The sequence below is a fragment of the Toxotes jaculatrix genome, chromosome 7, assembly GCF_017976425.1.
Source record: "Toxotes jaculatrix isolate fToxJac2 chromosome 7, fToxJac2.pri, whole genome shotgun sequence".
In the NCBI taxonomy this organism is placed as follows: domain Eukaryota; kingdom Metazoa; phylum Chordata; class Actinopteri; family Toxotidae; genus Toxotes; species Toxotes jaculatrix.
In genome coordinates, this window is record NC_054400.1 from 18,397,399 (window position 1) to 18,418,766 (window position 21,368).

Here is a 21,368-nt window from a genome sequence, read left to right on the forward strand (position 1 = left end):
TCACCTTTTGAATTTCCACAGCATATTTCCCTGGGTGGGTGAAGGAGTTGTGAGTTTTTTCTTTTTTTCTTTTTTACTGTAATTCAATCACACAAAGACTTTTCAGTTACTAATTTTTATTTCTGTTCAGTTTTGCTTTACTGGAATTAGTCAGCTGTGTCCACTCAACAGATATCAATATAAGCAGTATTTACAGAACAGTAATTTTTTTTTTTTTACAAATCATTGCTGGTTGAAACCCTCATTAGTTCAGGTGAAGGATTATGTCCAGAACCAATTAGAAAAATGCATGACCATTTGAACTAAGATCAAGGATGTTCATGAAAAGCTTGCATCATGGCAACCCATCAGCCTTAAATTACAAACCTACAATTAATGCAACTTCTATCAGCCTCACAAGTCAAGTACAGTGTCCCTTTAAAAATCCTTGCATGGGAAAAGGACAGGGCAGCGTAAATACAACATCTAATTTATTGACTGTGAAGGTTGCTTCCTAATAACTTCAGTGATTCTCCTCCCTACTACTACACAATAATTTACGTAACAGTAAAATCTCCCACTGAATCACAATGCTGTATTAGTGACAAGGACAACAGTGAGACTGGAACAAAAGTGAAAATGGTTTGGTCCCATTCTGTGTTATTTTCATGTGAAGAGTTAATACATTACGTATGTGCAAGAGCTGGACACCGGTGGATGTGAATGAAAACTTCTTTGAAGCAAAATACCAATATTCCAAAATATATCCATTCATATATTTTAGATGAGGCACTGCTGGATGTTTAAGATTCTAATTTCTTCGCCCCCCCAGGGTCCCGCTCCCATTTTTTTTTCCCTTATTGGACACAGTAACCCTTGGGTGTGATGTGTGAATTACTGAGTAGAGTCTTTTAAATGGGCGTTTTGCTGTACATGCTTGATATCTGTTCCTGAAAGACTCTGCGGATGTCAGCACGTCTACTTTTCAGGGTGGGTGTGAGAAGGCCGTTGGCGACGCTGAACGTCTCTGGGTGCAAGTACAGGTCCTTCACCTGAAAGGAGGAAAAGATGTGACACAAAACCACAATGCCGGTAAGTACTAGGAGGTTTGTAGCTCATAAATTTGAACTGTACTCAGAGATTGCTCACTTGTTCGAAGGACTTCAGCCCTGCTTCCTTCCCCACGGCTTTCATGTCCTCTAATACTGCATTCTTTAAATCCTGTTAGTAGACAGGTAACCAAGTACATGTTTTTTTAGAGTCCATACCGTAGTGTAAATCAGTGATATTAAAGAGCCATTATAAAATTTTGGAGATTTGACATACTGGATTCTGGCACAGCTCCTCATAGGACCCCACAAATCCCCGCTCTTTAGCCCAGTCAACAAACACCTCGGGGTCGGGCACAACTATGCCTATGAGATGAGACTGGTCACATGAAATACAAGAGAAAATCAAATATTTAATTTGTACCTAGGCAAGTGGTTTGTGATCAGCTGTATAGGAATCACATCATATTAACATTGTACCTGTAAACTATCTCCATGCACGAACACCTGGAGCACAGGTACACATCGCATGTAGACATTTTCTATCTTCTCTGGAGCGATGTACTCTCCCTGGGACAACTTGAAGATGTGTTTCTTTCTGTCAATGATGCGCAGTGTCCCATTCTGTTAGAGGAGAAATGTAAACACACATTTGCTCATTTACGGGAAACTAGATGATTATATAATCATCTGTGTGTGTCACCCATAGGCTGATTATTCTGTCTAATCTCACTGGAAGCCACTGGCCCACGTCCCCACTGTGCAGCCAGCCGTCGTTGTCCAAGGCCTCAGCCGTCCTATCTGGGTCCTTCAGGTAGCCTCTGAACACGCTGGGGCCACGGATGCAGATCTAACGCAGGATAAAGCCGTGAGGAGTGTCAGCAGGCAGCAAGTTGTCAGGTAATGTGTAGCACGATTGCTTATTTAGACTCACCTCTCCCTCTCCATTCTTAGCATAGTAGTTCATGTCAGGGATGTCAACCACTTTCACCATGGCACAGGGTAAAGGAGCACCAACATGACCTGACAGACACACAAACATACCTGCTGAGGACACGAGTAACCAGCATAGGCACAAAAGCACAAGCAACTGAGAGGGAAAACAAAAAAAAACGTTAAGAATCAGATGGTTTCCTACCTGCGCTCCAGTCTCCCGGCATAGAGAAAGTGCAGCCTGCAGTGCACTCTGTCTGACCGTAGCCCTCAAATATCAGACAGCCCAGAGTGGCTCTGAGGAAGGACAGCACTGCAGGGGAGATGGGCGCTGAAGCGGTCAGGGCAAACCGTAGATTACCTCCTAAACTGGCCTGAAACAGAGGTAGCATAATGAAGTATTTGTGTAAAATAGCTCAAACACAATCATATTGTGATTAGAAGCTCATTTCCATTTTAACCATTTTCAACCTAGGCCATATTTCCCATCTGCACTGACCATACCAAGCCAGAATCTTTCAGTTCGTGTTTGCCTGTGTGCGCACGCTTCTCCAATACACTCCCACAAGGCCAATATGCTCTGGGTGAATTTGGCACTCGTTGCTGGAATAGTTGTGCTTCTCTTGTAAAGTTTGGATACAAATTTGTTGACTATTTGCAGGGCTGCTGGTACCACTGAGTTAAGTAGTACAAAACATAAATAGTGACAACAATAAAGTCCTGGATTAGCAGAAAATATGTCATTTTAGGGCTGAAAATGAATGTGTAGTAAGAATTTGGAGTTTTTTTGGGAGGGCTGATTTCTGATTTCTGAAGAGACCACTTGTCCTGTAGGTCCTTTACTAGACAGCCAAACGTGGGTGAGCGACCTACATATGAACCTACAGCACTGCAAAGCAATGAGAAACACAATTCTACAGCAAAGGAGCTGTTATAAACATTCATCAGCAACAGCATGGGAAAATATGATCCAGGCAGAAATTAAATGGAGCCTCCAGCAACTGACCTGAATCCTGTTGAAGACCAGTTTGTCCCACAGACTGTTGTTGCGTACAACCCCGCTACTGAGCTCCGCCTGCTTTCTCCTCACAGCGTAGTGAAGCAAAGCCCGTCGCAACGGAGAGGTCACAGAGCCCAGGATCTTTAGAGATATCAGCGAAAATGGACACAAAACCAGGTTTAAAATATGACCAGCTGAGAATTACGCCTTCTAAAATAAAAATGACAAGATCTGAATATATTTGCTGACCTTGTCGTAAATGCGGTTGAGTAATCGAGGCACAACAGGAAAGAAGGTCGGTTTGAGAGTTTTAATGTCATCCATTAGAAGAGAAATGTCCCCTTGGTAGAATCCTACTCTGGCCCCGTGGCAGAACATAGAGACCTGTGACAGAAAAAAACTTAATTTAGGGTTTACACACACATAAACACACACTAGAAAAGAAAAACAAATGTCTGAAAAGAGGGTCAACTACCTGAATCATCCTCTCAAACATGTGGGCAAGCGGCAGGTACGAGATCGACACGTCCTCTTGCTGGATCACAAACGAACCCTGGGAGAAAACAAGAAATAAAATGAGCAAAGCACCAGGGAGAGATAAAGATCAGGCAGCAGCATACGGTGAAGCCTCGCAGGCAATCAAACATGCTGTATGGCTTTTTCAACAGCAGTTAGATAGCTGAATCTTTATACTGGGGCAATTAGTTAAAGTACCTTGCAGCGACAGGGGCAATCAAACACCCAATTAATCATACCATTAGACACAGCGGGGAGAGGGACAGCTTTGAGATACAGAGACACAAGCAGATGGGAAGTGATGGAAGCCGTGAGGCTGTTCTCAATTAGACAAGGAGGTGGAAGTGTAGACAGACCTCCAGGATCTTAATGACAGAGGAAGTGTTGGAGGCGATGTTGCCGTGGGTGATCATGGCTCCCTTGGGCTTCCCTGGATAAATAAACAAGACATTATTGCAGTGCTCTGCACAGCAAAGGAAACTACAGCGGTGCCATAAAGAGAGGCTGGTAGTGGGCACTGAAGGACACTTCTCTAATGATGTGAGTGAAGGATAATTACGGAGAGACTTATGAGATCAGACGATACCTGTGGTTCCACTGGTGAAGCAAACCACGGCCAGATCCTGGGGCTGGGGCGGCTACAGCAGGCAGCAATAAAATATGAGAATATGACAACGGGCTTCCTCCACTCTTAATTTAAGCCCTGTTTACAAGTGAGTGTTAATGATATCTTATGGGACAGTCGCAACGATAAAACTGTCAACCTAGCATTTAGAGGGGGATAAGGTATTTACTGGAACCAGTCTGATGTGGTGATACAGCAGCTGAGAGATAACAAACTCACCACAGGATCTTTGAGGTTCTGCCTTCCCAGGTCCTAAGATGTGGACAAAGAGGAGTTACTCATATCAGTTTACACATCAGCATTGATTAAAGGGGGACATTTTTTTTAATGAGCCTGCATTATAGGGATTTAGTGTTTCCACCCTGCTCACCATGAGCTGCTCCAGTTTCAAAACCTCCACCTCACAGGTCTTCGCCCTCTCCACAAAGGCTTCACTGAATTCGTTGAAGAGAACCAGGCAGGAGAGCTTCGGAGTCACCCCTTTCTCCTTGTTCTCTAACAGAGACGCTGCCTTCTCCTCCCGGTCACAGATCACCAGAGAGATCTCCGCTAAGAATGAGCCAAGACACGCAGATGGGATAAACTTTACTGATCACATGCTGATACTACTACCTATCTACAGTATACAAATTAAGTATGAAAAAACGAAAATTTAAAAAGATACTAAATACAGTAAGTACACTTACTGACAGACTATACTTATATTGCCACTTCGGCTACTTCACCTCCACCTGGATACTGTATTTCTCACAGCTATAGTTACTTGTGACTTTTCCTATTCAGATTTTACATTTAAAACATAACATATAATAAACATATAATGAGCTTATAAATGACAGTGTATTGTTAAAGATTAAACCTGTGGTTCATAACGTTTTTGGGTTTTCTCACCGTACAAAAAAAACGTTCTATAAGACATTAGCAGTTCCAAAGAGTAATTTTCTCCTCCATACTTTGAGATCAAAGTACATGAGATTATCCAGTATTTAGCAAAAAACACAGATTAGGAAAAAGTTTAAAAAACAAAACAAATGAATAGAAATTAGTTTTTGTATACATCACTCCCATTCTTCTGCAGAACCAGCACATTTGCTTTTAATTCTTTAAGTACATTTAACTCATAATACTTCTTTACTTTTACTTCAGTAGGATTATGAAAGCTAGACTTTTACTTGTGCTGAAATGTTTTTATATATACTACTCTTAAGTTATATATTTTCTGTATGTGAGTTACACGGTTTACATGTCTCTATCAGTCTTCAGAACAGTATTCTGTATTGACCAGCACAATTGTTTTCCATACTTCAATTAAATCTGATGTGATATAGGAGGCTGGCAGACACATAAATAATGACATTTATATTTTGAGGTGAATTATTCTTTTAAATAATAATAAAATCTCATCAATTGTGGTTTTTTTTTGTCTTTTGTCTTATCAAGGTCTTCTCACCCAGATTGAGTATGTGGACCATGGCTTCCAGCCCCAGTGTGTCATACAGAGGCACCACCGCCATGGAGTAAGTATAGCAGGCCAGCTCTGAGATGATCCACTGTCACCAGCAGAGGGAGACAGAGCAGCACTGTTAGACTCAACTCCAGTCTTCACTCATTGCTGTGTACTTGTTGGGTCAGATACATTAGAGACTTGTGCATTAAGATCTACGTTACAGGCATATCATATTTACAAGACAAACAAAACCACAAATAGTGTGTAGATTGGTCTGATGGAGCAGAAAATTACGTTTCACTTTCAGTCTACGCAGGAATGACAAAAATGGCCCAATGGATTTATTAAAAAGGAGTCTGGGAACAGACATGTTCCAATATTAGCTGCCCTGGAGACCCACATTCACCACCAGCACTTTGCTCTCAATATGAATAACAGCAAACACACTTTCAGGGATGAGGATATATGAAGCTGAACTATATTAAGCTTAACCTAAGTTAATCCTTAAACCCTGGGGGTTTAAAGATCAACAGTCCTGTCTAGAGGCAAGAACGGTTTATGTCTTAGAAGTTATGTGATCGATTCTATAGCTCATAGTTAACCAACCAATGTGGGCACAAATTTTTCATACCTCCGGTCTGTTTTGTGCAAATATCCCAACAAACTGCTGCGGGTTCGGCTGGCAGCCTTTAGCCAGCAGCCCAGAGCCCAGCACTTGCGCCCGCTCAGCCACCTGAGAGATCGGAGAGAGACTGAGTCAAGTAAAAGCAACAGATTACGCAGACGAGGCGTGACGCGTGGAGGATCAAAATGCCAAAACATCTCAGACCTCTGTGTAGGAGATCCACTGGTAGGGCTGGCCTGGCTTCCTGAAACCAAGGCACGGGCCACTTCCTGAAGGGCACAAGACAGCGGTGTCACAGCAGGTCAGTCGTTTACAAGATTTATCGCATAATGTCTGTGATATCTTTCTTTAAGTAGGGACTTGTTCTAGTGGAATCCTATAGTGATGAATAACAACTATTACACCACACTTTTCATGTTAACTGTGGTGTAATACAGTGTCATTAACATAAATTTATTTAAGTTTTACTTTGAAGATATATCAGTAAAGTACTTTTCATTGTAGATATATACATTTTGTGCTGTTGCCTGAAATCCCACTAAATGTCAGCTTTGATTACACAATAAAATTTAGGATAAAGTCAAATGTATTGTGTGGTGAAAGAGTCTACTGTCATCACCTGAAATCTTCAGGCCTCTCTGGAACATGTCGTAGGCCGTCCTGGTGTCGTCATAGTAAAACTCCAACAGGGAGTCATCTTTAAGAAGAGCCGACCGCCTGCAGCTGGGTTCTCCCTACAACAAACTCCACTATCAAAAACCTATGCCATTTACACAAGTCTAAGAATGAGGACGTCAACAGTGAACATGATCCACTCACGTTTACAGCTACAGACTGGGCTTGCAGATCACAGGGAGGACGCATGGGTCGAGGACGGGTCACCAGCCAGTACGCAGTGAGGGAGGCCAGGGCTCCTAAACCCAGCAGAGAGGAGGGCGACAGAGACAGGGAGGACAGGGAGAAGGAGGACAGAGGCAGAGATGGCAGAAGACTCCAGAAGTCCTCTGTTTCAGACCCTTTCAGTCCTGCGCTGGAGCGAAGTGACCGTAACCACTCCTGGAAATGCATAGCTAAGAGAAGAGGATAGGAGAAGAAGGAAATTACATGGTGCATTCACATCACAAAAGTTTCTTTGTGCTGCAGTTAAAAAAAAAAAAAAAGTAGCATCTTCTGCAGGGAGCACCACAACAATAAACATGCAGCAGGCAACAGATTCAGCCCCCAAGTAACTTTTTAAAATGCTTTTTTCTTGTTGAAGATTTTTTTTCCTAATGTGTATAGTTTCATTGTTGTGTTATTTACTTGACTTTTTATCCGATAAATGCATGACTTTCTTGTCTTTGCATTGATTTTACTATCCTTTATTTCTTTTTAACAGCCGTAGCAACAATAGACATAACAGAGCTGCAACTCATTATGTTAATCTGTCGATTCTTTTTTCAGTTTTCATCTATTAATTATTTTGTCTGTAAATAAGTCCAAGAATGGTAAAAAAATAAATATTTATATTCCCAGAGCCCAAATTAACATCTTCAAAAAATTGTTTTTTCAACCCAACTGTCCAAAATGTACATTTAACAATTATATAACAAGGTAAAGGCTGAAAAAAGCAGCAAATTCTCACACTTTAGAGGCTGCAAATGTTTGACATCTTTGCTTGATAAATGACTTAAACAATTAGTTGATCGAAATGGATGCCATTAATTGACTTACTATTTCAGCACTGGTAAAAAAAAAGTTTATAAAAATTTCAATAATGCATTTAGATTTCTCTAATACCAATAGCAGCTCTAGTTTAATGCATTTTAAATAAGAGGAGATTTAATTTCACTGTAAGCTATTCAGTTGTAAATGAATAACTTTCAGGGTTTTATATTCAATAAAATAAACTTGCTAAAACTTTGTAAAACTAGCTTAAAACATCCCCCTGCTCTCCACCACAGTAAACTCATGTTCATATACTTCAATCTACCTTAAATACAGACAGAAAAAAAAAGTAAATAAAATATCACTGCCTTTGAAACAGTAAAATAGCCGTTTGAAGAGTTTGGTTAAAAGACTGAATCACACTGGGTCACAGGCTTGGCACCGCAGAGAGAGAGAGAGAGAGAAGAGAAGAAAAGGAGCTGAGCTGTATACAGGGGTGGGTGGTTGGGGGGGGGCGGTGGAGAGACACCAGGAAGTAATAACGATTGGCTTAACAGAAACAGGCACCGAGGTTACTCTCAGGCATGTTGTGCCACTCTTTCATCCAACGGGGAGCGAGAGACTCGGGGTGCGTACAGTAGCGAGGGGCTGGTGGTGAGATAGGGTGAGGGGGAGGACCGGCTAAGTCCACCCCCATGATTCCCTGCCAGAGACTTTATTGTTCATATCAAAACTGAATGAAACAGGGACAGACCGGGAGGGGGAGAGGCGATTTAGGCAATTTGAGAACAACGTATAGCCTCAAAACAAACTCCGACCAAGTAAAACTTCTCCCTGCAAAAAACTGCTCATTTCACCCTCTCAAACAAACCACTTCATCTTCCACCAGGCAAGGAATTCACCTCCCTGAATAAATCTTTCCTTTCCCACATCCACTCCCCTCCCCAAACACCCCTCAACCTCTCACCCACTTTCTCCCCCAGTACCCAATAGGAGAGGGGATAAAGAGTGATATCATACCCCTCCCTCCTCTTTCCCCGGGCCGATCCTGAGCTGCTTCCCTTCCCTGCATGGGCAAAGCGATGCCACACTTGTCCTCAGAGGATTTATAATCTACTTTAAGCATCAATTTACGTGAATTAAAGCTTCTCAGTTGCTACTTTACACCTGCCGGAATAACAAAGCAGCTGGTGATCCACTTGTGTCCTTTCACTAGGTAAATAAATGGAAAGCAAAGGGATTTATGAAATGTGACACATCCCAAAAAAATGACAGTCTGCTGCGAAGAGAGCTTCCTGTATCCCTTTAGTGTGTCTCGGCACCGCTCCCTCCTCTCTCACTCCCATTCATAATGGCTATTGTCAAGGCCCAGACAGGGACCATTGTGCTCCCAGCTTTTACTCCCTGGAAGGAATGAGACAAAAGAAAATGGCACACACATGTGAATTTATACTGAAGGGAAACAAATGCACCTTCACAGCCTGTGCCAATCCCTGCTTGAAGAGAGAAACCTGAACGTTCAGGCAGTTCCCACTTGAATTTACATTATTATGGGTGATTGCATAGCAGGACGCACATGACAGAGATGTGTCTGTGAGGGATCACACAACGTCAAGCGGGGTGGATTAAATTTCTGTTTGGTGCAAATGGTGTAAATATGGAAATAAACTGACATCCTGCTACAGAGTGCACGGAAAATGCCATAAAACAGCAGAGTGCAGGTTCACAGGGAGACAGCAGGCATGTAACAGATAGCCTGAGGCAGTCTGCACGTCTGTGCACATTTACCGCTGCTGACAAGCAGAGACAGAGCCGAGAGCACAGAAGACATTCAGTGCTACAGTGTAGTGTGTGCTAAAAAAAAAAAACAAGAGAGCAAAACAGTATGTGGAACGTGCAACAACAGAAACCAGAAACTGGTTCTGAGAAAGCTCTGGCATGAAATCAATGATAACTATAACTTTAATAACTCAGAACTGTCCAAAATTATTTGTGTGCTGCGTTTCCAGGTGCATTAAAATGCAAATAGCCTAGCACAGGTGAAAAATGAGTAACATTAAAAATGGGAGATTAAAGAATTAACATGCTTTGAATTTCATTTTAAAATATTAATAGTAAAAGAAGAACCTCGCCTTAGGTGAAATCCAGGCTTCAACAGATAATTTGAGAGTTTATGTTTTGCATTAATAAATGCAAACATGCAGCTTCATCAAAAGCTTTAGCCGTGTTTTTGGTACAGTGAGAAGCAGATTGTCGGTTGTCAGGAATATGTGGTAACATCATCAACACAGTCAGGTAAAGTCTGCTTGCATTAACAAATAAAACGGAGCCAGTTCAGTTCTGACTGTGGAGGAGAGTGAACTCAATTTCTGTATTTAAAACTCTGGCAGCCAGAGTTCAAGTTTTAAATTATGTTAAAGGCTTTTTGGTCAAACCTTGGTCAAACCCTTTTCACAAATGTATACAGAAATGTTTTTACTGTCACAGGCAGACAGAAAAGAACTGACATCAGTGATATTACTTAAGTGAGAGTGAGAGTGCTGTTTTTTGCCACCTTCCTGTTAAATTAAACTTATAAATTTGCTCAACTAGTAGAAACAGAATTAAGTAATACTTTTCCCACAAAAGCACAGATCCCACACAGAATCACACCCTGAATGAGAAGAAGCTCTGTACAGTAGCCAACAGGGCTTCTGTGTTGATGGGAGCAATGTTGGGGAATGCTTCTCCATGACCCAGAAAACTACAGGAGGTGACATGAAAGGGGGCAGGAGGGGAGAGAGGGAGAGGGAGAGAGGGAGAGAGGGAGAGGGAGGGTGAGAGAGGTGACAGCATTTTATACCCACACCAGCACCAGCAGCAGCAGCAGCAATGAACTCTGCACACTTTCCATGTGCCCAGAGTCGTGAATGGTCTGATGGAGGAGAGATGAGGAGAGGAGTTACGGGGGGGGGGGGGGACACGTGAGGCAGCAGGGGAGAGAACCAGTAAAAGAGAAAGAATGAAACTCAGGGGTGTTTTCCGGCTGTGATTCCCAAATGAAGCGTGAAGAACACAGACACACACTTGGTCACAATGATGTTTTTTCTTGTCGAGGAGGAAGGAGGTGAAGAATAAAAGAGAAAGACCATGCATCCTGCACGTAGGGAACACCATCACTTTCTACAAGTCGGTCATACGTCTCCCATCGTCTCAAATTCACTTGAAACCGATCAGGATTTAAACTTAAAGCTGCAGGATTTTCCTGCAGCCTTAAGTTTTCAGTTACATGTAACTAAGCAGCAGGTTCAAAACATAACTAACCAACAGTAACTTTCCAATGTTTAGCTTTTTTGACACCAAACCTCATAGGTCACTTTTGAATCACTGAGTGTTTTTGTGCACCAGGGCAGATCATCCAGCCCTGCACGGCTGGGCACACAAGCCTCAGCTGTCACACTGTACTCTGTGACTGTCACAATACCAGAGAGCTGGCATTTGGCCATGTGGACAACTTCAAACATGTTACACGCCCTAAAATATCTAGACATGCAGCTAAAGTTACAAGACTTAGGTGAAACAAACACAAACCCAAAGGAGGCGCAAGATGAGGACATGGACAGGAGTGTGATTTGACAAAGGAATGTAAGGAAAAACCTACAGCTCAGGGCTGAAGCACTCTCCAACCATAATTATCCTCAGCTTGGATCAGGGACAGAAATACCACAGCACTGTGCTTAAGTTGACAGTTACACATAAGTGCACCTCAGGTCTTTTAAAGAATCTGAAAGCGCGCTGAAAAAACATCTATCAAACCTGAGGTCTCTGCACTGTGAAGTAATTTTATAAACACTGCAGCAGATAAACACTGCAGCAGGAGAAAAGCACCATGAGGTGAATGTAAGTTAACGTTTCAGTTATGCAAAGGTAAACTGCACAAAGAAATCTCATATTTCTCATATTTCTCATTATTGTAAAGAATCACTTACATGTATCTCTTCACTTCACCACTGACAGGAAAAAAGATATGTTTTGTTTGTTTGTTTGTTTTTTCAGCTCCGTGCAACAGTTTGTTAACAGGTTGATTCACCTTCACTGTGCTCCTCAGACTTGAACAAACTCTCAGCTCGGCAGCCTGGTAACTCAGCGGGCTGCAGTTAAACTTTTCTTATTTTCAGATCGGAATCAAAGCCCGAGCTCGGGGTTGAGCTGAAAAGACTGAAAACGAGAAAATAAACAAAAGAAAGAAAGAAAGACCAAACGGAACTTACCTTAGAAAACCGCAAGCCTCTGAACTTTTTTCCCTAGATTGCGCTCCAAAGTTTCTACTTCAACAGCAGATCCATCGAAACGTGTTCTCACGTCAAGTTACAGACAATTATACATTCATATCCCGTCAAAACTTTCAAAATAAAACCGTGACTGAGGGGCTCACTCTGCGCATCCTAGTTAAGTTGGAGATTTTAAACGGAAAACTTAATCTAGAAAGTTGATTAAGAGAATAATCATGTAATTTTACTCCATTTAATACTTCACTTGCTATTTCAAACGTTATAGAAAATCTAAGAAGGGAAGAGAACTGAGAACAAGAGGGAAAATACAACCAAACAAAAGGGATCATTGCAAAACATTTTTGGTATTTCTATTTGTTTATTTATTTATTTAGCATTTCCTCTTTTCCATTTGTTATCTAATGATTTGGTTTTTTGCTATAAGGTAAAACAATTATGAGGCATCCTTTCATCAAGCCACACCATGCATCAAAACACAGTTTGTCACATATCTGATCACAGCACGAGTTTCACTTTGTGCCTGTTCTGTTGTATCACTATTATATTTCATGACAGTCATTCTGTTATTCTCAATCATTTTAATTGTTTAAACCAGTTCGACGTTTTCTAAAACCATTTGATTCAGTTGCTTTACTTTGAAGGTGAAATCACTTAACTTCCTGTTATATTTTTCTCTTGACGCTTTTCTGCAAGACTGTGCCGACTCTGACGTCACTTTTTAATGAAGCGACCACCCCCCCCACACACACACACACTCACAGTGAGGCTGACGTTTCAAGAGGAAACGCAGAGATAGTCTGATGCAACTGATTTGTTTGTTTGTTTGTTTTTTATTGAGTTACAATCAACCACAATAACATCAGTGAACTGTCTTTATAAATCCATAGAGGTTCTAAATCAAAAACAGTCTCAGCTCAACACAGTAGGCAGCGTGGTTCATTTATCAAACAACATCTGCAATTACTGATACTGTGGAAATTATTTCCTATCTGAAAATATAATTAGGTCTTGTTGGCAGTAAGACTGAGAGACAGTGAATTATTTAAGAGAACTAAACCTAAAAGTGATGTATTGTCAAACAGGCACTCCCCCACCCCCAATCCCACAGTTCACAGCTGATAGCCTCAGAAATCTTCCCAGTCTGTGCAGAGCTCAGCTGAGTCCTCACTGTAATTACCACATGCACTGCAGTCCAAAGGATGTTTAACCTGAAAGACATTATGACAGGAAAAAAAACAAGAAAATATAATATGTCTGCTCACTGAGTTATCACAAAACAAAAAGTAATAAGCCAAACTCAAAGTGTCTTACTGTGGGAATAACCGGAGGGCTCAGAGTTCTTTTGCAAAGACCGTCCCAGTTGAATCCTTCAAACCATCTAAATAAAAACAGAGCATCACATCCCATAAAACCATGTTTTTTTCATGCACAAGGCTCAGTGTTTTTCTCCAGTGTAATAAACCTGTCGCCTTACTTGTGCTTCTGAATGTCCTTGGCCCCATTTCTCAGACTGCCCAGTCTCTCCGAGGGATTGCTCCTTGGCGATGGAGAGCGAAAGGGAACACACAAATAAATAAACTATGAATTAATAATCAGCACAGGTCGGGTCCAATACACCCGCATCATTTCTTAATTTGCTCCTATCTGTTTGTGATTGTTGAGGCTGGAAGAGGTGAAATACAATATATTACACAAGGGTGGGTGGATGGAGGATGGTTTTTAGGAAGTGCTGAGGAAGTGCTATAAAATAATTAGAAAACTGTCAGTTACTTTCACGTAATAATTCATGGTGTCTAGTGGGTCATATTTACAACACCTGCAAAGTTTCTTTATGAAACTAGAGGCACTTTTGCTGATGTTTTTTGGGAAGTCGACCTGATCGATGCCACGGATGGCTGCAGTGAAAATCTTCAGTGGGTCCGAGCCGCTGAATGGGAGCCTGAAGAGGAAAAAACAGACCTATTGATACCACTTTAATGTAGAACTCAAGAAATGAGCCTGAAAAGTCCTGCTAGGCTGCACAGAACCGTAAAACGTACCCACCGCTCAGTAGTTCAAACACAAAAACACCCAGTGACCAGATGTCTGCAGATGTACTGTGGCCTTTGTTCAAGATGATTTCAGGTGCCATGTAGCCGAGCGTACCGCAGAACGTCCAGGTCTTCTTACCCACCTCAACCTTCTTCAGACATCTGGAGCCGATCTATAAAAGGCAGACATCAGTACATTTACAGGTACCCGTGGTGAAAGTCAAACTCAAAATGTGGACTTGAGTTAGTAAACAAATTGTAGCACCAGTTTGGCATAACCATGCTCATCCAGAAGAACATTTTCGGGCTTGATGTCTCTATAGATGACACCTCGACAGTGAAGAAAGGTCAAGGCCTCAACAACACAAGCTGTGTAGAACCTGGAGCTGCTTTCGTCCAAATATCTTCTGAAACGGTGTGAAGAAGTGCTGATTTAAACACCACAGCGAACAAAACAAATGTGTGTTGTAGAGAGATGTAGAGCAGTCCTAAAAAATTGAACTGTGATGAAAGCTTGGCTGAAAACACAGTGGTAGGACTATAAATATTTTATCGGTATGATGACAAAAGGTGCCTTGAATCTTAATTTCCTTTAGTCCAAAAATACTTACTTATCTTTAAGTAGAGTGCATAAATCCCCACCAAGACAAGCCTCAGTTAAAATGTACAGGCACTCAGGGTCTCTGAAGATTCTGTGTAGCCTGCGCTCAATAAAAATACAGAAACATGTTAAAGGTTTTTTTTAAATCATTAACATTTTATGTAATCAAACCAATCCTAACTGCTGTAACTGCTGAAGAACAGACACCTGACTATGAATGGACAATGAGCTTCCATTAGGATGTGCCCCTCTCTCAGGATGTGCTCTCTCTGACCGCTGTTGAGGATCAGCTTCTTCTTGAGGACCCTCATGGCAAAAAGACACTTGGCGTTGCTCTTTAGCTGCACCTGACAGAGGATAAAATCAATAGATTGCATTATAGAAACATGGAATCTTGAGTAGAGCAGCAGCACAGGGAATCACAGGGTAGCACAGCATAAGATCAACCCTTACCAGATCTACGTGACCAAACTCCCCAGCTGCTAGAGTGCAAATAATGTGGAAATCGCTTAAGGTGGACAATAAGAGGAGGGCACAATCTCTGTCTGACCTGCTCACAAAGAAAACCCAAGGTGAGCTGATATCTTGCATTTTCTATAAGTGGTAAATAACTATGTGCATAATAGTTAATGTGCATAATAAAAATAAATTAGCGTAATTGTAATGCCCCTCACTCGACTTTGGATTCATGGCTTTGCTGTGCCTCGTGACTGCAGTCAAATACCAGCCCATCGATGATGCCTTTGAAGGTCCTGAAACACAAAGGCATGTGATTATTCTCCAAATCTCTTGATAAGCACAACAATTAATGAACAGATTAGAGAACAGTTTTCTATTCAGTTAATTTTATTAGCACAAAAACATCCACTTACTGTCTGTCTATTACCAAGCATGTAACCGCACCAGCAGCAACCACATTCACAGTCTGAACATCCTCTCTAAAATAAAGTATCATAACAAAATTATAATGTATGCAAAGCACAGAATTTAACAAGAAAAGAATGTCATTGATATCATGCCGGCACAAATGCCACTTTTTACCATCATGTGCTGTTTTCATAAAAGCTGCTGAAAGCTATGCATAATTTTCTTAACAGCATCTTCTGAAAATGCATTATTTCCCTCTGCTTACCCCCACAGAGCCTTTTCTCCAAACCAATGTCTCTCAGAAAGCTTAGAGAGAACTATCTGCTCCTCATGCCCTGGCTTCTTTTCAGTGACTTTCACCTGCCGAGCCCAAAAGAGAGGTAATGAAAAAGAGGTAATGGTGGAGAGCAATATAGAAAAGTGCCAAAGTCAATTATCACTATCATAAAGCAATTTCTGAAGCTTTCTAAAAACATTTTGCCCTCCACACTCTAAATCTTTTACTCTGAAAGCCTCGTTCTGCCTGTGCAGCAAGCAAAGAGCGTAAAATTTTACCTGGCCTTTGCTAATGATATAAAAGGTGTCTCCTGTGGCCCCTTGTCGAATGATGTAGTCTCCTTCTGTGTAGTATGTCTATGGAAGACCAATGACAGACAAAGGAGCACTGAAATGGTGGAAAGTCATTTTTTTTAAAAACAGCTGAAAAGAGAGAAAGAAAGAAAACCACCTCTCCTACAGACATAGGGATGAGGCCTGGTAACAATGAAGGATTAAATCTGAAGCTATCCTTGCACCTGCTTGTTGACTGGTGCAACACGAAGGAAGCCGAAAATAGAAAATGCAAAGGGACCGCCTGTAAACAATCATGTTTACACGCCGTTCCCTCTGCCTGCACACATAATCTTTTGGCTGGTTTCTGTCTGAAGTGATGGTCACACAATACTGTGCTTCAGATTTTAAGAACTTAATCTGTACCTCCTCCATGAGATCAGACATTTTCATGATGACATCCTCTGGCAGTGACTGCAGGAAGGGAACGCTGCAGACGCACAGGTACAAAGAAGACATGCTCAGATATCCTCCACAATGACAGATTTAATTTAATTTTTCCACATTTTCTAGGTGCTTACATATCAGAGACATGTCATGGGAATGTTGATATTTAGGGCAGCGTTAAAGGCCTTAATGCAGCCTCGTGGTGACTTGCAAACAGCATGACCCTGGTGACATTGCGTCGAAGGCATCAGAATACAAAGCAGCTTTCTGGGCCTGTTCTGTATCAGGTGTATCAGGTCTGGTGTTCACCTGCTAAGCAGCTCCATCGAATGAGAAAGGCTGTGGAGACCATTCTGCATAAGTACGGTCTGGTAGCTCTTGCAGTCAATGACCCACAGCTTGCTGTCTGTTTGTGCTGCAGATCAAAAGACAGAGACAGAGAAAGTGATAAAGGTTATGTCAGCGACACTGGAGCTCAGGTGGAGGTACAATAAAGAGGCAGGCATTTAAAACCTGCCGCTTATATAATGTGAAACAGCTCTGCTTTCATGATGGATGTGGATGCACAATGCAGGATTGTCAGCTACAGCCTGGAGAGCAGACAGTAAGCAGGTCAGGGGCTGTATTATAAATCCTTAGCAGGTAGAATAAAAAGAAACGTAAGTGCTTATTTTCCTTACAAAGGACTTTTAATATAAATCTAATCTGGTTTCCTAATTACCCTCTTTGTCTATAATAGAGCTTGAAAGAGCTGTTGTAAATTAATAATGACCCCTATTGATTGGTTCACTGAAACTTCCTGAAAACGGAAGTGGATGTCCTCTAGACAGCCTAATTAGATCCACCATCTGATAATACGGTGCGGCCTCGATATCTCAGTTCCTCCATTTGGATATACCCCATTCATTTTTTCACTTCAGTACCACATCACACACTATTCATGGTCATTCCTTTTTATGTGCTTCTGAATCCTGTGCAGAGTATTTTCAAAAAGTACAATTGTAGTGTGAAAGACGGACGTTTTCTTCGCTAAATCCTTCGCCACCCTGAACTTCCGTGACCTGACGGTGGCACCCCTGTTTTCACTCGTATCTTTATCACTGTCACAATGAAAGAGACCTCAAGAAAAGCAAAAGCCTTATTGATGGTCTCAGATGGCAACAATGGAGAAAAAAAAAAGCAATTTCAGGTCAGGAAGGAGATAAACACAGTGGGCCCTGAGCAGAGCCAAGGGGAAGGGCTGACAGAAATGGACAACAGACTGCCGACATGCGCTGAGGATTGTTACCAGAGAGCAGACATATAATGTAGAGTGGTGAATTGGAAAGGCTGACTGGTTGAAAGATTAAAAAAAAAAAAAGCAGTACAAAGGGAATGAGATGCTTAGGGACCAAACAAAGGCAAATAAACTGATTTTTCAATTTAAACAGATTCTGGGTGTTTCCACAGCCTATTTACTTGTGAAACCAGGTCACCAAGTTTTCCCACAGGACTCAGTGATCAGATGCTGGAAAGAAATGATAGCACGGTTTCTATTTTCTAAGGAATATCACAAATCCTTACACCAGAAATGTATATATGACAGGTTATGATCCAACCAAGACATGTGTGAACTGAATGCAAAATATTCCTGAAAATGTTTGTAGAAATTCAGTTAATGCATGCTGGATTGCTGGCAGGAGATGTGGCAGTCAGGCAGCAGGGTGATGCAGTAAAATTCCCCACATCTCTGAGAAAACCTTTTGAAGCTGTTGTGTTGTCTAAGATCTCAAAAGGTCTTTGCTTTTGAATTCAACAGACATCTTCTGTCTGAGACCACCGCCAGAAATCCTCCTGCTTGTGACAGTCTCTTGAACAAGAATTATTTATGTGCCCACAAAATCAAAATTAATCACAGTTAAACTAGATCAGTGTTTTGGTGTGACAGTGAAATCTGTATGCAAATATAAAAACCAAGAAGCCGACTCAGTGCTTTGATACCTGAGACAGAGTAGCTGTGAGTGCAGTTGTAGAGGAGAGCCAGCTCTCCAAACATGTCCTCTGGCTCAATTGTGAGCAGCTTCAGTCCGTCTTTTGTCACCTCCAGCCTCCCTTCTGTTAACAAAACACACAGTTAGTGTAGAAATATAGCATGTGCACAATGCGTAGTACTGTTACATGCATGTGCTTTTGTGTCAGGAAATGAAGAGGGGACTGTCAAGAGCCGTCCACTGCCTGAGACGCACTGCATGAACAACAGACATGCAATCATCCCTGAACCAAAACAAGGACGCCACCTCAGTGGTTGGGATGACAGGAGAAAAAAAAACAGGGAGCAGCCACCCTCCATTAACTGTCACATTACAAATGCAACCCAGATTCGTGGGGACAATCAAGCACTGATGAAATCTGCAGCCACAGACAAGCAGAACCTCTGTTTTTCCTGTACCTTCAGGCCCAAGTTGACATTTCAACACAAAACATCAATGTAGGTCACTTGCTATTCCCCCAAGTGCTTCCTCTTTTCTTGCTCAGACACGCAATTGTCACAGCATTGTGCTTGAGAGCAGTGTCAGGCTATCTAATCAAACTGTGAGCCAGCACAAAGAAAACTGATAGGCAAAGATATGATAAAAAAAATCTATCATTTCATCTGACTGTTCACCTGTCATCTCAAGGAAGTGTTAATAAATATCCTAAGGTATGATTAATGTTAGCAGTCGTAAGAAGAAAATGATTTACCTTCTAAAACATAAGCCTGAGCGCCACTGGTCCCCTCCTGTATGACATAGCAGCCTTGATTGATGGTGGTGGGGTACATGCAGGCTATGATGGCTCTGATTTCTCCTTCGTCAAGGTTCTTCAACAAGTCATTTTTCAAAAACGCTGCCTGAATCAGCCTCTGAGACCTGAGGGCATGAAAGCAGGATACAGGGCTAACATTTAAGAGCAAGTTATTAAATGCCTCGAATGAAGTGTCATAGGCTACAATGCTTGAAAATGATTAGAAATGTTTATTGATTCTAAATCATGCGGAAAGCAGTTGGGTAAGCTTTAGATGTTTGAGGGACCGTTTTTTCATTTAGAGTAAGTGGGAGCTGAGGGAACACCGTGTGCTCTTACTCCTGGCTTTTCTCACAGCTTCTTTGAGAAACCATGGCGAGGGTCACCGGGTCCAGACTGAAGGGCTCAGAAATGACAGTCTTCCTCTTGGCTCTCTGCTTGTCCTCAAATTGAGCCGAGCAAGCTAAAGCACACAAATAAAAACACACAATAAGTGAGTATTTCCGCTCAAGTTTTTGGGCTTGTGCTACCTGTTGATGCTTGACAAATTAAAGCAACACATCCTGCACCTGCACTGCCTGCAGAAGGTCCAGGGAGGGACACCGTGGCTCTGTAGCGATCCAGTTCTTCCTGTAGTCTCCGAATAAGTTCATCCTTCGTATCCAACTCCAACTCTAACTCATCTATTAGTGTGTCTCTCTGGCGAAGCTCCTCAATCTTTAGCTGCAGGGCAAACTGGAGGTCCCTAAGTGTACCCATTACCTGCAAATACCAGTTGTCAAAACACAACAACTGCACACATACATCCACAAAGTATAAAAACACAGAGAGAGTGGGCCCAGCGGCAACAACAAAATTTGCTTTTGAGCTGAGTCCACCTTTTGCAGCTACGATCTCAGCTTGACAGTTGTTCTCTAATTAATGTGCATATTTTCCTGTGATTACTCATATTAATATTATCCATATTAATGATATAATAGGGGACTCATTGAGGGAGAGTGGCTTCCACTTGGATTAACTCACTATAGCATGGATGGGAGAGTATCCTGCATACTTCTGTATAAATATCCAAATAACTGCTTAAGATAGATAGATGGATGGATGGATGGATGGATGGATAGATAGATAGATAGATAGATAGATAGATAGATAGATAGATAGATAGATAGATAGATAGATAGATAGATAGATGACACTTGCACAATTATTTTTCAGTAGGCTGAATAGGGAAGATGGTCCAGTCTCTCAATGACAGTTTCCCATGCAATAAAAAAAATAAGACCTTAATCTGTCTTTGCACCCTGAGCTTGTGGTCCATCTTGAGGTGCTTGATTTGATTTCCATGCATGTGAAAATGCACTATGGTTACAATATATTTAGGCAGTCACTGTATTTGTACATTAGTCTTTCCCCACATCTTAATAAAAAAGAATTCAAGGACACTTGACACATTTGCGAGAAAAAAAGGACAAGTAATATAATATATAGGTAATACAAGAGATACAACTCTGATTAAAAGAAGGTCACCAATAACTAATTGTTGAATGCCACACACTTTAAATACCAAAAGAAATAAAATATAGATTTTCTTTTCTTTTCTTTTTTTTTTTGGGGGGGGGGTCGCAGACGCACCGAGAGCCATACGCACTGATAATATCCTTAGTAATACATTAATAAAATGGTAATGATCAGCCAACAGCGTGTTATATCATGCATATGTGTTTACAAACAGTCTATTACTCCTGCAAAATACAATGCCGCTCAGTACTTCACATTACACACTAACGATCACTTACCACATGTAAGGGCGTTGTGGGAGTCTTTCTCACTTGTCCTGAATAGGTTTGCTCCTGTTTGGCAGCAGACGGTCCATTCGACAGGTGCAGATCTCCTCTGTCACCGCCCCAGTGAAAGATGCTCCTCTCTCGCTCGGGGCTGACCAGGGTTGGGCACAGACATCAGGCAATCACATGACCAAGACAGTGGAGACCATCCGGGAGGGTGTAACGAGAAATGCAT

The 21,368-nt window shown here is 41.7% G+C and overlaps 2 protein-coding genes across 3 annotated transcripts; both read right to left on the reverse strand.

Moving 5' to 3' along the window:
- Positions 1-164: 164 nt before the first annotated feature.
- On the reverse strand, positions 165-12,147 carry acsl2 (acyl-CoA synthetase long chain family member 2). Its single transcript, XM_041041583.1, has 20 exons — positions 12,072-12,147; positions 6,994-7,244; positions 6,794-6,908; positions 6,379-6,443; positions 6,181-6,282; positions 5,553-5,652; positions 4,473-4,651; positions 4,322-4,354; positions 4,064-4,115; positions 3,834-3,907; positions 3,437-3,514; positions 3,211-3,345; positions 2,968-3,102; positions 2,167-2,335; positions 1,963-2,051; positions 1,762-1,878; positions 1,509-1,652; positions 1,306-1,407; positions 1,129-1,200; positions 165-1,031 (listed from the first exon to the last, which is right to left on the reverse strand). Exons 2-20 carry the CDS (start codon positions 7,240-7,242, stop codon positions 891-893), a joined length of 2,151 nt encoding a protein of 716 aa, XP_040897517.1. The 5' UTR covers positions 7,243-7,244; positions 12,072-12,147; the 3' UTR covers positions 165-890.
- Positions 12,148-13,216: 1,069 nt separating this feature from the next.
- prkg1l (protein kinase cGMP-dependent 1, like) lies at positions 13,217-20,108 on the reverse strand. 2 transcript variants are annotated; one of them, XM_041042466.1, is made up of 19 exons: positions 19,919-20,108; positions 19,689-19,812; positions 19,308-19,474; positions 18,567-18,680; positions 16,896-17,001; positions 16,566-16,629; positions 16,146-16,223; positions 15,856-15,950; positions 15,596-15,661; positions 15,398-15,475; positions 15,177-15,273; positions 14,931-15,070; positions 14,734-14,823; positions 14,388-14,529; positions 14,132-14,295; positions 13,909-14,031; positions 13,567-13,629; positions 13,404-13,470; positions 13,217-13,300 (listed from the first exon to the last, which is right to left on the reverse strand). In XM_041042466.1, exons 1-19 carry the CDS (start codon positions 20,106-20,108, stop codon positions 13,217-13,219), a joined length of 2,052 nt encoding a protein of 683 aa, XP_040898400.1. The 2 variants fall into 2 exon arrangements, with proteins under 2 accessions (XP_040898400.1, XP_040898401.1); XM_041042467.1 differs by having other exon boundaries at positions 14,931-15,064; positions 15,171-15,273.
- Positions 20,109-21,368: the final 1,260 nt, after the last annotated feature.

What these genes read in the sequence shown, in the direction of transcription:
- acsl2 (XM_041041583.1), bottom strand. Translation starts at nt 7,242, where the DNA reads ATGCATTTCCAGGAGTGGTTACGGTCACTTCGCTCCAGCGCAGGACTG. An exon ending in TGCATGGAGATAGTTTACAG is followed by an intron (nt 1,408 to 1,508) that starts GTACAATGTTAA and finishes TCATGTGACCAG; the next exon opens with TCTCATCTCATAGGCATAGT. An exon ending in AGGAGCTGTGCCAGAATCCA is followed by an intron (nt 1,201 to 1,305) that starts GTATGTCAAATC and finishes GTCTACTAACAG; the next exon opens with GATTTAAAGAATGCAGTATT.
- prkg1l (XM_041042466.1), bottom strand. Translation starts at nt 20,108, where the DNA reads ATGGGTACACTTAGGGACCTCCAGTTTGCCCTGCAGCTAAAGATTGAG. An exon ending in AGCTGTGAGAAAAGCCAGGA is followed by an intron (nt 19,475 to 19,688) that starts GTAAGAGCACAC and finishes TCATGCCCTCAG; the next exon opens with GTCTCAGAGGCTGATTCAGG. An exon ending in TTTGAACTACTGAGCGGTGG is followed by an intron (nt 14,032 to 14,131) that starts GTACGTTTTACG and finishes TTTCCTCTTCAG; the next exon opens with GCTCCCATTCAGCGGCTCGG.